The 13,932-nt window shown below is 42.5% G+C and overlaps 1 protein-coding gene across 1 annotated transcript in view; it reads left to right on the top strand.

Moving 5' to 3' along the window:
* The first annotated feature begins 235 nt into the window (after positions 1–235).
* TTLL10 (tubulin tyrosine ligase like 10) overlaps positions 236–13,932 on the top strand; it is a 28,511-nt gene continuing 14,814 nt past the window's right edge. The window contains exons 1-3 of the mRNA XM_049816835.1: positions 236–1,613; positions 8,829–8,933; positions 13,521–13,686. Coding sequence (XP_049672792.1) covers positions 8,840–8,933; positions 13,521–13,686 — 260 coding nt within the window. The 5' untranslated portion in view covers positions 236–1,613; positions 8,829–8,839. The remainder of the gene's footprint in view (positions 1,614–8,828; positions 8,934–13,520; positions 13,687–13,932) is intronic.

The following is a 13,932-nucleotide window of genomic DNA, read 5'->3' as shown; positions in this document are numbered from 1 at the left end:
CTTACTACCTGTGTTCAGCTGTGACTCCTGGCCTGAAGCACTTGGTGACATACAGCAGCGGCTAGGAGATTACACACACAGAGATACGAGCGTCTGTGGATCTACCAGGAGACGCTCAGGTAGGGCAGCTGACTCTCACATAAACTGCGCTGCTTGGTTTGGAACTGAGCAGTGGGAAACCTGAGCAGTGGGAAGGACCATGTACAATGGTTGTTTGCTTTACTTTTTTCTCACCTTTCTTTTTCCCACTGCCACACCTTAGATGGCGGGTTGAATTTTGCTTAAGCTGGGATGGCTGGCTGCATGTAATGTTACTCCAGTGATCTGCTGCTGCTTAAGTTGCAGCTCCAAATCAGAACAAGGCAGAAGAACAAAACATCAGAAAGGGTTCAGTACAAAAAGAAAGCAGCAAAAAACAAAGCAACAGAGCCAGGTGAAGAGGGAGAGAAAGGCAATGCATTTTCTAGGAAATATTCCTAGTTTCCTCAAAATACTGATACAAAGCCAGGTGAAACCCTTGGAAGTTTTCTGCAGACTTCACCGGACTTCAGGCCAAATTCCTTTTTCAATTCCTCTCACAACTCTTGCTCTCATGAAGTGATGTGCTCCTGTCTTTCTGTTGATTTCAAGCAGGATTGTGGGTGCTCAGCAACATTGAAAATTGGTTCTGTTACGAGAAACTGGTTTGGTGAAATCACTGTGCAGAGAATTCACCTGTTGATGCAGGTATGTAGGTGTAAATTGAGATTTAGCTGACCATCTCAGCTGCTCTGTTTTCCCATCGTGTTGCAAGAAACACTTGTGGGAAGGGGATGGGTCAGGCTCCTTGCATACGTAGGGTTTCTGTGACAGGTTACATGAAATGGGTGCTCAACCTTCCACAGTTGTAGGGTGGGTTCGAGTGGCCTCAGTACAAAACTATGACAGCAGCCAGCCAAAAAAATTGGATTTCATGTTTGAATCTAGAGGGTTTGTCTTCTAACGCCACAGCTTTGTTTCACAATTTGGGCTTAATCATTAATTTCCATGTGTCTGTGGCCTGCATGCCTGCTGTGCAGTGAGAGACAGGGCTAAACTGATAAGCTTCTCTGGGAAAGCCGATACATATTGCACTACTTCCTATTACTTTCCCTCTGATACTGAAATAAAACCTACACAGACCATGACTGCAGCTTGATTCTGGGTGGGGACCACACAACTCACTACTCGGAGGCCCAGATATGCATTGTTTAATAAACATATCAAAGCAATTTATAATTCTCCCTTATTGTTAAAGTCCACAACATGTAAATATTGGGGGTTTTCCATTATACAGGTGAGAAAACTAAAGTCTAGAAGAATATATGAGTTTCCTTGTCTCTTGCAGAACCAAGGGGAAATCATGCTTTCTGACCCCTACAGCCCTGCTGCACGCTCAAGAAAATACACAAAAATACAAGAAAATAGTCCTTCCTAGCTCCCTCCACAAGGTGGGTTTTGCCCTCCCAGATGGTTGGTGCTGTAACGCCCTGTAAAAGCACGCTGTAAAAAAACACTGCTACCATTGGAAAATAGCAACGCCAAGCTAGGAAAAAAAAAAATGCATTGGAATTGATCTCATCTCCGCTCCAGAGGTAATTTGGGAATTATTCTATTTGGGGGGCGGGGGGGAGGCAGCCTCCAAACACGATTGAAACATTGTTTTCTGAGAGACGTGCTGTTCTGACCCTCCAGTTAGCTATGAAAAAGGGCTCTGGGAGCATACACACTACCAGCACATGAGTCACTCTTAAAAAATCTTTGAATGAAAGAGATTGTCTAGATAGTGCTGCTCTCCCACCGCCAGCACCTCCCTGCTGTCGCCTCATGGCTGAAGCTGGTGCCCAGCCCTGAGCACTGGTTTTGGATGGAATACTGTGGCTCACCTGAACACTGGGATGATCAGGACCAGGAGCTGCTAAGGAATCTCTCCTATGCCACTGAAACAGTAGTTTTCTGTCCTCAAATTGCATCTATAGAGAGAAGCATCAAAAAGCATTAATATTCCTGCAGTGAAGCTAAGATTGTTTTCTTCAGGAAGAAAATATTAACATGTGTTTACGTAGCTTGCTTTCTTCCACAGTATGCTTTGTGAAATCAATCCATTAGGTGGTTACAAAAACTGAGAAAAATTCAGACCCTCTGAGACCTGCTGTCCTTTCTACCTGCAGCCTGTGTTGATGTGTGATGTGAGCTCTCTATTTCGTTGTTTTCCTGGCTGTTCAATAGCAAGGCTCAGTTGCAAGGTTCTGCATAAGTAACAAAGCAGAACATTTATTTTTTAAAGGAATTTTCTGTGGTTTAATATCTGAATTTTTACTAGTTTTTGTTTTATACAGCGCTCCTTGCTTTTGTAGCTTGGATTTCATGAGAACCTTGAAAAAGAATTATAACCTTATTATTGCTTCTTCTATGGTGGAAATATATTTCTTACATAAATCTTGATATATTTTATAGTCAAGGGACTAGTTTGTTGTATTTCATATGGATCCCATAAGAGTTTCAGAAATATGGAATGCAAATGGGCCTTTCACATCAAAACGTTCCAACCTTATACACTTAAACAACAGACCAAATGCAGCAGCAAGCTGCCCCACTGTCTGATTCCCAAAACAGATGACTCAAATGTTGCTTGTATAGCTAATCAAGTCACAGAAACTCTTTGACAGAAGAACCACCTTGAATTAAACATGCACTGTCTCTAACTGTACCTGTGTTGGCAGTACACATTCTTTTCTATTGCATGTTATTTTTTGAGCCTGGTTTGCAAGGATAATAAGGATTACACAGTCACTTTGTAATTTCTTACTCTACTGACTTTCAAACCTATTGGTCAAGTTCTACAAAACTCAGGTTTTTGAGGCCTCCTACATTCAGCAGGTTTCATGTAAACAGGCAGCAGGGTTAGAAGAGGGAGAGGTGACGAAAGCCCCTTCCTCCTCCCTGCCTCCTCCCATCCAAAGGAAAACCTCCAGCGTTCTTTGAATTACGTGCTTAGCACTAGAGATTCAAACGGGAAAATAGGTGTCCGAAGTGCATTTAAAATAGCCCGCGTTGGGATCTCAAAACACAGCGCAAATACATAGTTCAGTCTTCTCTGGTAATTCCCTAAGGAATGCCTCGTTTTGCTGTACGCAGAGGAAAACTGAAGCAGCACGTGTGAACGTCTCAGGTGAATGAAATGCCTCCTTTAACTCTCTAACTGTCAGCCTCTCCCCTTCTCCAACAATTAGGCAACATTTCCTAGAGGGTGTAACGTTTGCTGAGAGTATTTGCAGTGCCGCAGGTTGCAACACTGCCGTCCTCCCACTCCACACTGTTCTCCCTATGACCAGAGAGATTAGGTTGGGTGGGTTGGCCATGAGAGGTAATCCAGGAAGGTTGAAGGTAAGGCAAGGACAGGATCTTGACTGGCTCTGCGTGAGCACTGGAGCTAATCAGAGGCATTGTGCACGAACAGGAAAATGAGAGAATGTTCTTGAAGGTCACTGTGACCGGCAGGGAGGAGTGCCAGAGTATTCACGCTGGCTTGGCACGTCCACATTGGAGGATACAGGGCCAACCCGGAGAAAAATTGAATCTAAGCCAAATACCACCTTCCATCAGCTTTTCTCATCCCTTTTGGTTGGGGGCGGGTGGGGGAGTTACCACATAAGAAAACACAGGTTTACTGCTGGTTTTTCATTCTTCCTCCCTCGTAGTTTTAATTGCAAGGAGCTCTCTGTGTTGCCTGGAAGGGGAACTCTCGTCACAGAGCAGATTTCAGCATCTCAGGTGCTGCTGGCAGATGCGCAGAAGTTTTCTGGGTAGGCCAATAATTGAACTGTTGTATCTGGAGTTGGAAGCATAAAAGCCTGGCAGTAAATGCAGACCTTTCCAAGCTTTATCTTCTGGAGTTAATCCTGGAGATGACCTACTCTTTGTGCATATCCAGCTGAGGTCACAAAAAAAACCCACGTTATTTTTGCTTCTGTATCTGAAGAACAGAAAAATCTATACGGAGAGAGGAATTTAAGGCTACATAAATAGGCCTTTCTATCTTTACATGTTTGGCTGAGGCTCCATAAGCCTGTAAAAATCCCTTATTACAACTGGCTTGGTAGCACACAGCGGCTGCCTAAAAAAAATGAGGTCCCATTCTTTTAGCCACTTTTCACTGCACTCAGATAATTAATGGTCTAATAAAAACAAAAATGTGAGGGAGGAAAAGCTCCTATAGAAATAGTGATTTGTCATAGTCATAAAATGGTTCATGTAGTCATAAAACCAGCAACAGATGCACTTCATTCAGTTAGAACTTGGTTTTGGAGAAGCACCCAAAACTATAGAGTTGTTTCTTTTCCATACTTATCCCAGCATCCTCAGACTCCTGGAAACACATGTAGGACCTTAAGAGGTTTGAGATGAAGAGAGGAATGCAGGACTCTCTCTTCTTTTCTTTCCTTTCTTTTCCTTTCCTTTACACAGTTAATCCCTGGGTTCCAGTAGGCTCAGCTCACCAGTAGCTGCGGCTTAGTGACACAGTAAAACTATTCAAGGGATTTAATAACCGATTATAGGGAGTCTTCCAAGACAAATCTCTGTATTTGGCAGTTAGCTTACACTATCATTAGCTTATTCTCACTTTTACAAATATGTTTGAATTTACATCTTTTATATAAATCAGTGGCATTTTGTATCAGTGTGAGCTGTGTTTTGACACTGCCTTTTTTCATGGCTATAGGTGAGTTTGCAGGTGTGCTTTTGATCACACTGGGCATGCAATTTTCACAGAAATATCATGATCATTCCTCCTCAGCATGCTTTGGCTCAACTCTTGGGTAGTCTCTAAGCTCACAGACTGGATTCTGTTTGGACAGAGCTGAACCAGGGAAGGCACTCACCCTGTCCCACCAGTAACGGACGGCACTGAAGATCTGGTGTCCACAGTGCACACATTATGGAAAAGGTGTACTCCCTCTCTCTACAGATCCACTTCTATTGCATGGATATATTTGCTGGTGCAGACCTTACCTTTGCACAGAGCAGCTTTGGCTGGCTCTCGAGGGCTGCCGCAGCAGCTGCCTTTGGTCTCCGAGTTGCTCTTCAGGACTTTGCAGAAGGATTCGCCTCTGCTCCCTAAAGAAACAGAAGGACTTACAAGGATTTAGGATGCTAATTTTGCCCTGTTACCAGTTTTCACAATTTGATTTAAACTCCAACTCCAGTATGGACAAAGTATATATTTTCATGTCTTTAATCTGTTGTCCTATTGGTGATTGTGCACTGGAAAGAATGAAATCGGACTTTCTGGTTTGCTATTTGGAGCAGTGCAAGTGGCAAAGGTGTCTCAAGCAGAGGTGAAGCCTGACCTTTAGAAGACTTGAGGAAAGCCACAGAAGAGTGAGCAAAAATGTGCCAGCCAGCAGACACTCAGAGAACTGAACTGGTTTGCCTATTTTTCTGTTACGCAATTCTACTCCGATACACACACGCCGATTTGCTCAGCAGCCCTCCCGTAACATTGCCATTGGATAGCTTCGTCTAAAAGCACACATATCTGTGGAAATCCCTTTGCATTTTTAACATCAGAACCCCTTGCGTGATTACCCGCAGTAGCCAGGCAGCTGTTGCTAGGGGATCAGCCTGTGTTCATAACGCTAAAGGCTTTCTGACCCTCCCAGGCAGGCATGATGGAATCTCGATAGATATAAAGCAGAAGCAGTTTCTGGGTTTCTGAGCCTCCGCTTGCTGTTGCGAATCCACCATTCTTCAGTCAATGAAATAAGGCTGGCTGTACTCTTCCAGAGCGCAAACCTGCTCCATCACAGGATGGTTTGTTTCTTTAGAAGCTGTTTATGGCCCGACTAGAAGTCAAGTGCAAGTTCTCCAAACTGAAGGCAGGGCAAGGAGCAGTTAAAGCTCAGCTAAAGTGTTTAGAAACTGCCCAACAAAGGTTAGAATTTCCATTACTTTTTCTTAGCTTAAGATGTGGGTTTAGCCCCTGAAAGAAGGGGCTAAAAGGCAAGAAGTTGTGGTTGTACAGAATGCCTCCATGAAGATACAGTACAGAGTGATTTATCAGTAAGATGCTGAAGCCATTTTGTGTCACCTAATGACAGCAGTGCCAACTTTTAAGCTAAAGAGCTATTTGCATCTATATTATGATATTTGGAGTGAATGTTCCAGGCCCTTATGCCAAACATGACTTGGCAAATCCTTAAAGCCTCCTCTCTGAGATCTCATCAGATCACCAAAACTGGGCAACCTGCTGTCATCAGATACACTTTGGTAAAAACACTGAACTGTTTTGTTGAGTTGTTGCAGAACAACTACCTCTTCAGACAAACAAGATGATGCCTGAAATGCTGTTCTTTGATATAAAAGGCTTTACATAAATTCTGGATACAGCAGCACCATCTCTTTATTATCACCAGTGATCACGGTTTGTATTAGTACCGGTTACTAAGAAGGTGCTACAGAGACATACATCATTAAACAGACAGACATAAGGAGGAAGCTTTTCACTTACTGCAGACTCTTCCTTCCACTGTTTTAAAATCCTTTTACTTTGCCAGAAGAGTGTGTGAAATAACTTCCATACAACTTAGTATCTGGATGCAAAGGCACACACAAGCTGTGAGGCCGCTGGGTGCATTTAATTCCTCATGAGCAGTTATTTGCTCAGTTTGAGTCCTTAAGCCTCACAGGGAAGTGATGTGTTAAGTGTTCAACAACAGGAGAAGAGAAACTTCCTAAAATGAAGCTACAGGAAGAGGCTGGGATAAGAAACAAGCAAATAGTAGAACACCAGCACAACGGAAAAACTGCTTTTGCCTGAGAGAAAGATTTCTGCTTTTGATGTTCGACACCGCAGCAGGGACAACTGAAAGAGGAACATAAAACTAAGTACCTCCTCAGCACGATGAGGATATTTTCACGTATGCGTTTCAATTATATGCTTGAGCCTTACGCCTTTCCTGACCTGTGCATTTTGAGCGCAGGAGAAAGCACTGCAAGACTCCTTCCTGCAACTGGACTAGCAAATGCAAACCTACCTGAACATAAACCACCACTTATAATTCCTGTTCCCCACTCCACAGGTTCCCTCTTCCTCTACAGCTCGACCCAGAGCAGTCTTTGCCCCATGCACTGTGCTGGAGTCATGACCCTCACCTAAGTCTAACAAATCCCCACTTTAAAAACTCTTGTCAGTTCTTTCCCTGTCAGGATGCCTCCCAGTCTGAGGGCGAGAGTGTTGTTAGAGGAACAGCTTCTTATTCCCTGTCACTCTTCAGGGATCTTAGAGCTTCATCTTACGGGCTGGCAAAAGCCCTCTGCCAGATTCTTTTGGGTGGCAGCTGCTGTGTATTATGCCAACCCCCACTCCCTACCTTCTACCCAAGTCTGAAAGAACCCTTTTTCCTCTAATTTCCCTCTGTGGCTTTGGCAGACTGAGGTTTAGAGAAAGGCAGGTGCCCTGAGGTTCCACAACACCTGCCTTTCTCTAAACCTCAGGTTTTTTGGAGACAGCCTCTTTTTCTTTAAGATGTCATGTCATGGGAAACTGTAGGGGTCTTTGGCCTCCAACTGAAAATAAAACTCCATTTGAACAAATAGAGTTGAACAGTCAGTCTTTGACTGTACTACAAAATGAGAATTCCAGTCCCACCCAGATGTAATTATGCAATTATTACTCAAACTTGCAGACAGGGGAACTGGCACCGTAATACTTTGCAACACGGCCACAGACACAATGAATCAGTGACATTGACATGTTCATCTACCTTCCTTGCCCACCCACTCCAACAAATCACTTTGGGGGAAGACAGTCTTTAATAGGAAATATGCTTTAAATATATCTAACTGTAGACACAGTAGCTCAATATTATAATTTAGCTTATTGCATTAGATCTTCCTACATAAGAATACTTACAGTAACTAGCACTTTTGCATTTATCCTTCTTACGGACTTTAAACTACATAGTATGTATGCTCCATTTATTTGGTGTTCTTAGACTATTTGTTACTTTTTCTTATAAGTAAAAGTAGCAAATATGTATTTCTCTCTCTAATTCTAGCTGATGTTTCAGTTGCCTTATGCTTTCTTAAGGCAAGCATCCTTCCTACAAAATAGCTGCAGCCTTGACTCAGGACAAGTCCTTTTTTACAACTGACTGTTCCAAGCATGAAGCTTGCTAAAAATATTCTGCCTACCCTATGTCCAACAACTATCCAGGATGATGGTTTCTGTCTCCAGATAAAATATCTCATTTGTTGTTTTCATATCCTTTGCAAAGACAAAAAAATGAGTCTCAACTTTCAAGCTTCCCAAAAAGAAGCCTGTCTTTTATACCAAGGCTGAACAGCTGGAGGCTGAAGATGCCACAGACAAAGAATACCAGATATATCTGAAAACAGCTCTTGGACACTGCTCTACCATGAGCAGCAGACTTAGAAAAGCACCCAGTTACTTACAGCAAATTTACAAGGCAACCCAAAACCTACACTGAGCGCTACCAATGGGAAGGAAGCAGCAAGAGCACAAAGATGAGAAACAAAAGCACTCGGATCCCCAGCACAGTCACCAACAAGCTTATCACTTATTACCATAAGACGCTGTAGATGGAAAATAGAGCCTACCTATTCCCAGCTAAACAACTAAGTCAAAATAAAGATTCCAAAGAAATGAAGCACTGTAGAACATGGTGAAAAATGGCATCTACAATCAACAGAGCAAATGATGACAAAGAGAAAAATACATCTTACAGACTTTCCCAGATCACTCATGACTCTGGCAAAGTGGCTGACGATTATCTTTCCTTTTGCAGGCTAGGCTGAGATGGCCTTTGTGCCAACCAAGAGGAAAAAGAACACCAAATCCATGATGCAAGGAAGTAACCAACAACAGGCTGGCTCCTTATCAGCTGACAGAGGTGAATCTTGTACCCTTGTTTTTAGCTGTTAATTGTGGCAAGTCCTACAACCAGGTTCCCAATTGATGCCAGTATCAAGTGAGTTTTATCTTCTTACACTAACCAAAGTGCTGGCCACTAACTTATGGCATAAATTACAGACATATGCGATTTACACCATTTTCATTTAAACCCTGTGAAAATACAAGCCCGTCCCTCTTCTTCTAAAATAATTCAAGACAGAAATAATTGATATTGGCTGATCGATATCTAGTGAAATGAAAATATTTTATACTGTCATTTAAAGCGTTTTGTTGAAAATGTGAAGAAAAATACAAACTATCTATCAGCAAGCAGTTCCTTTGAAAAGAAACCATTACTTTTTTATGGAGAGACAATTCAGCTGAAATGCCACAAATCTTTCAATGACAAAACCATCAGTATTATTTTTCTGACATATTTGTTGTTGAACTCAGCTCTGTGCATTGGCAGTAAAAAATATATTCATTCGTTTCACATGAAAACCTTTTTAATACAGAGGTAATCTTTAGGGCAATGCTTGTCTTCAGAAAGCTGGTTAGAACATTTAGCTTTCTTAAATGAAAATTTCAGCTAGATTTAAACTCTGGATTCTACAGAAATCAGTCAACTACTATTCTGTTAAACCTTCCTTTCTACGGAAAAGGGAAAGATGAAGTCCTGTCTTCTAAGCTCTGCTTTTTCTTTTGGTAATGAATGATACAAAGCAGACTGCATCTCCCTACCAGTGGGTTTATCCCCGTGTGCACTGAAAGCAGAGCTGAGATGAGACAGGAACTGCTTATACAGACACCGCCAACACACAATTCCCAAAGAAATTAATGAGCTGAATTCAAAATCGTCTCAAGCAGTGTAATTTACTGGCTGCACCCGGTGTGAAGACAATCTCTTTGTGGGCTCTCTGGAAGGGAATCATACTGTTTAATTTCATGCTGCTAGTTTACGTGACAAGTTAGAAGACTTCTGCCAAGGGCTGTGCCCCCTCCCCACCACTAATACCTTTTGGACAGAGAGAGGATCTTTCACAGGACAACGTAGAACTGAGTTCAGATGCACAAACTCAGCCTCTGAAATATCCGCTTCCCTCTGCTGATTAGGTGTGCAAGCCAAGCCACTCTGCCTGTTCTATCCTAAGAGCTCAAGTCCCAACAAGCATCTAATCCCACCTCTGATAAACAAGTGAAAAGGCCCTAGCCTGAAATTTATGCAATCAGGCAAAGGGAATAACCCCCTGCATCCCTGTTTCTCCTTACCTCTTTAATAATTAGCCGTCTAAGGATACAAAACACACAAACAAATGACGACTAAGGGGACTCATGCTTAAATAATATATATCAAAAGATTCAATGAAATGAAGGTTCATCTTGAATACTGGGAGATTCCGTAATTAGACAGAAAAGACGATAAAAGGCTCCCACCCCCTGGGTCTCTTTATAAAGATTAGAGAGGGAGAGACAAGTACGTGTTCAGACTAATGGAAGAATACCTTACCAGCACTTCAATCATTGCAGGGTATTTCATGTGTCCATGTCTCAGGATAAGTGGGACTGTCTAAAATTGGTTAATTTCCTAGCGATCCAGGCAAGGAGGGAGACGATAAAAGAGCCCAAACCTCTCGCAGGAGGTATGAATGAGCAATTAAGTGTTAAAAATAGATAAATAAATATTTACATTCCCATATCAAAGAGTAGCAAGAACAGCACTATAACACACCGTGCTAAGGCAGAGGAGAGAGATCAGCCTCCCTCGTGGAAGATACCAGTAGCTGGAGGGGTGGTACGGCTTTGTGGTACAACCTGTTCCTAAAATGCACTGGATCTAGGAAAACAGGTGAGCTGTACTACTTTTCTGCGTGTCTTTTAATTTGCCTGACATTTATGCATAATCCATTAACCCTGTCTTTGAGCTACTTTCAAACAGTTTGTTCAAAAAATTTGACCGAGTCGCTAAGGCCAGTCTCTTCTAGAGGAAGACAGAACACGTTAGTTATGTTTTTGCCCGGTCTGGTGCTGCAACGGCAAAACGAGATGGTGACCTAAGAGCCAAGCACCGCTCTCCGCTGGGGTGTCCTCCCCACGGCAGCGGTCCCAGCACCGGGCAGCGAGCGAGCGCAGCCTCAGCTCCACAGAACCACGAACGGGCAGCTTGACATTCACCGTGGAAAAAGCTCATTTCATTGCCGAGGCAGCGTTTTCCATCATGGACGTTGTGCCCTGGCTTGTTCGAACTGGTTGTTTAGTATGTTCTTTTGGTTTGTTTTGGTTTTAATTTAAGGAGGAAATTTGAGGCAAGAGTCCAGGGATTAGCACTGATAATGCTGCAGTTTGTAACCACGCTAAGGCTTTTACTGTTAGAAGCCTTTGGTGCCAAGTACTACATGAAGCAGAAATTTAAAGCAAGTCCCGCCTCAAAAAGTTTGCAATCTCCTTCCTTTATTCCAAAGCAAACTGAACCAGGTGTGGGAGCCTGCTGGGAAATCCAATAACTGTGGGCACAGACTTCACTGTGGGCTGCACCTGTGTTCATAGGCATAAAACGAGTGCTTGTAAATTATGAGAGATAACAATGCCCAATGCCTTTGCGCCACTTAAGTCAAAGGAGTTTTGTCATTGAGATAGAAGTTTTTTAGTCACGCGATCACAGGATAACAAATAACAATAAAAGAACAGTCCAAAGAGTAGATAACTCCAGTCTTGCCATCTGCTTGCTTCCTGCTCCCTCCATCCCTGCCACCACCTAATTCCAGTGGGAACAGAACCAGGACAGAGTGGACTTTTTCTTCTCTTCACAGGCTTTACTGTTCCCCAAAGTTTTGTGCACACCCAAGTTAAAGAGAAACCAGAGGCATAGTTTCTCAGCCCCTGGAAGTATTAAGCCTTTGTACAGTTTCCGTAGGTTTGGAGCCAGCGGTATGGGTAGCAATATCCCAAATGCTAGTTACGGAAGTAGTCATGAGCTGTTGTGGAAGCAAGCACCAGACTCACAATTCCTATGAGTTACCAGCTGAGAAATCAGACCACGAACAGAACTTTCTTGCTAAGACTAAGATAATGGATAATAAATCCAGCAGTGGTTTTGAGGATGATGACATCATTACATCAGATACCACTTCTGAAACCGTACGGTTTGCCCTTTCAAAGTCCTTTACCATCAACCATATTCAAAATAAAATTTCCCATTACTGGCCATTCTTTCATTCATATCCAAAAGTGATTCAAGTTCCAAACTGATCATCTCATTTATGCACTATAATGTCATTGATCTGTTTTGAGAACATTTAAACAATGTGAAGATTGATCAGATAGAAATTGTTCACATACCACATTTTTTCCCACCAGCACCACAGCATATGACAGTCTAGTATCAGTCTTGTATCAGGCAAGACTCTGAACAAGTTTTGCTACTTTAGTTAAACACATTATAAAGCGCAGTGTTGGACCTCTGGGCCTATATCTCTGTCAGGGTGAGCTGCTTTGAAGCATCTTTATGCTTTAGAACATGATTGTAGACTGCACCAGAGAATTGACTGTGCTATATGTAGAACATCAAAGACCTGAAATACGGACAAAGCACGGGGGTGGTGGGGAAAAGTCACGGAGTCTCATTTTGCCTTGCAAAAGAAAAGTTTTTGCTATGTATTATACAGTGAAACCTCTTGACAGAGGAAGATCTGGAAGTGATGTTTTCAGTTGAGTTTTATCATTCCTAGAAGGCCAAGAAGTTAAAAGTTCTTCACAACTTCTAATGCTAGATATGAGCTCTGACATTCTCCTCCACAAATAGCCCAGCAGCACTTACTAGTTAGGCAGATCCCATTAACTTTGTACTGAAAAAAAATTATTATCCCCTACAAATTCACCAGCTTTTGAGCCCTGGGGTCTGAGAATAAGTAACAGAATGATTGCAAGCCTGATGTGATTAGTTACCAATTTGAAGCAGGGTGTTTCCCATTCCTCCCCCTTCAGTTATTGTCACCACAGTTTATGTGTGCCATTCCACTTTGTAGCTGCCTGTCAGGGGGACCTCAGAGCTGTCACATCCTGGGTTTGTCAAAATTCCTATAGGCTTTAACAGTTGAAATAATATCTATTTCAATGTATAGTGTGGAGGATCTTCTTGCCCTTCTCCCTTTGTACCTCCACATCTCTCTAGACCTTGCAGTCTATCAGAATCTCCCATAGCCACCCCCAGCTTTCCACCTGAATAGCTGGAATGATTTGTGCTCAGCTTAGGGCAGAACTGAGACTCACCTAGACAAGATATCTGAGAAAGTCCTGCGAAGCAGAGGCCTGTCAGGTGAGAGAATGCCATTTAGCATTGACAGACTAGAGCTGGTTGGATTGTATTTTATTATATTTCCACTTAATCTACCGTGGTACCTGCCACCACGTTACATTAGCAATAATTTCTGAATTGCTTTCAGACAATGTCCCTAGCAATGGCTATAAAACCAATTGAAGCGGTCCCTTACCTTACAGTATTTTCTTCCGTAACAGCTGTCTTTCTGGATGTGGATTTTATGAGGAAGATCCCAGATCATCTGAAGTTTCTCCATTTCCAATTTTGCAGCTACTTCTACCAACTCTGAAGTGGAGCTTGACAAAGCCAAGTCTAATGAGAATAGAACACAGGGTAAGGCATGCCCTCAAGAAAAACAGCCAGAAGAAAAGATACCAAATGCACCAATGGGACAAGGACCATATTTTTATATCAGTGGATCTAATGGAGCTGGGCTGTAAGTAGGTCCTCTCAGCAGACTCATAGGTACAGTAGTATAACCATATATGAAGTCATGCAATGTTATCCACTGGCCTCAAATAATTTTCCTTTGATTTGCTGGCTTTTTGGAGTGGTACACCTGGGAAACTGTTTAAAGGTAAATTAAACAGAAAATATCCACTGGAAGGCCACCAGTGGTAAAGAAGCTGTCTACTATATCTTGGCAAAGTAACAAAATACTTGTATTTTCTTACGGAAAGTT

This window comes from Accipiter gentilis, chromosome 1 (genome assembly GCF_929443795.1).
Source record: "Accipiter gentilis chromosome 1, bAccGen1.1, whole genome shotgun sequence".
In the NCBI taxonomy this organism is placed as follows: Eukaryota; Metazoa; Chordata; class Aves; order Accipitriformes; family Accipitridae; genus Astur; species Astur gentilis.
The sequence above is the reverse complement of the archived record's forward strand: the minus strand, read 5'-3'. Positions and strand labels throughout refer to the sequence as shown.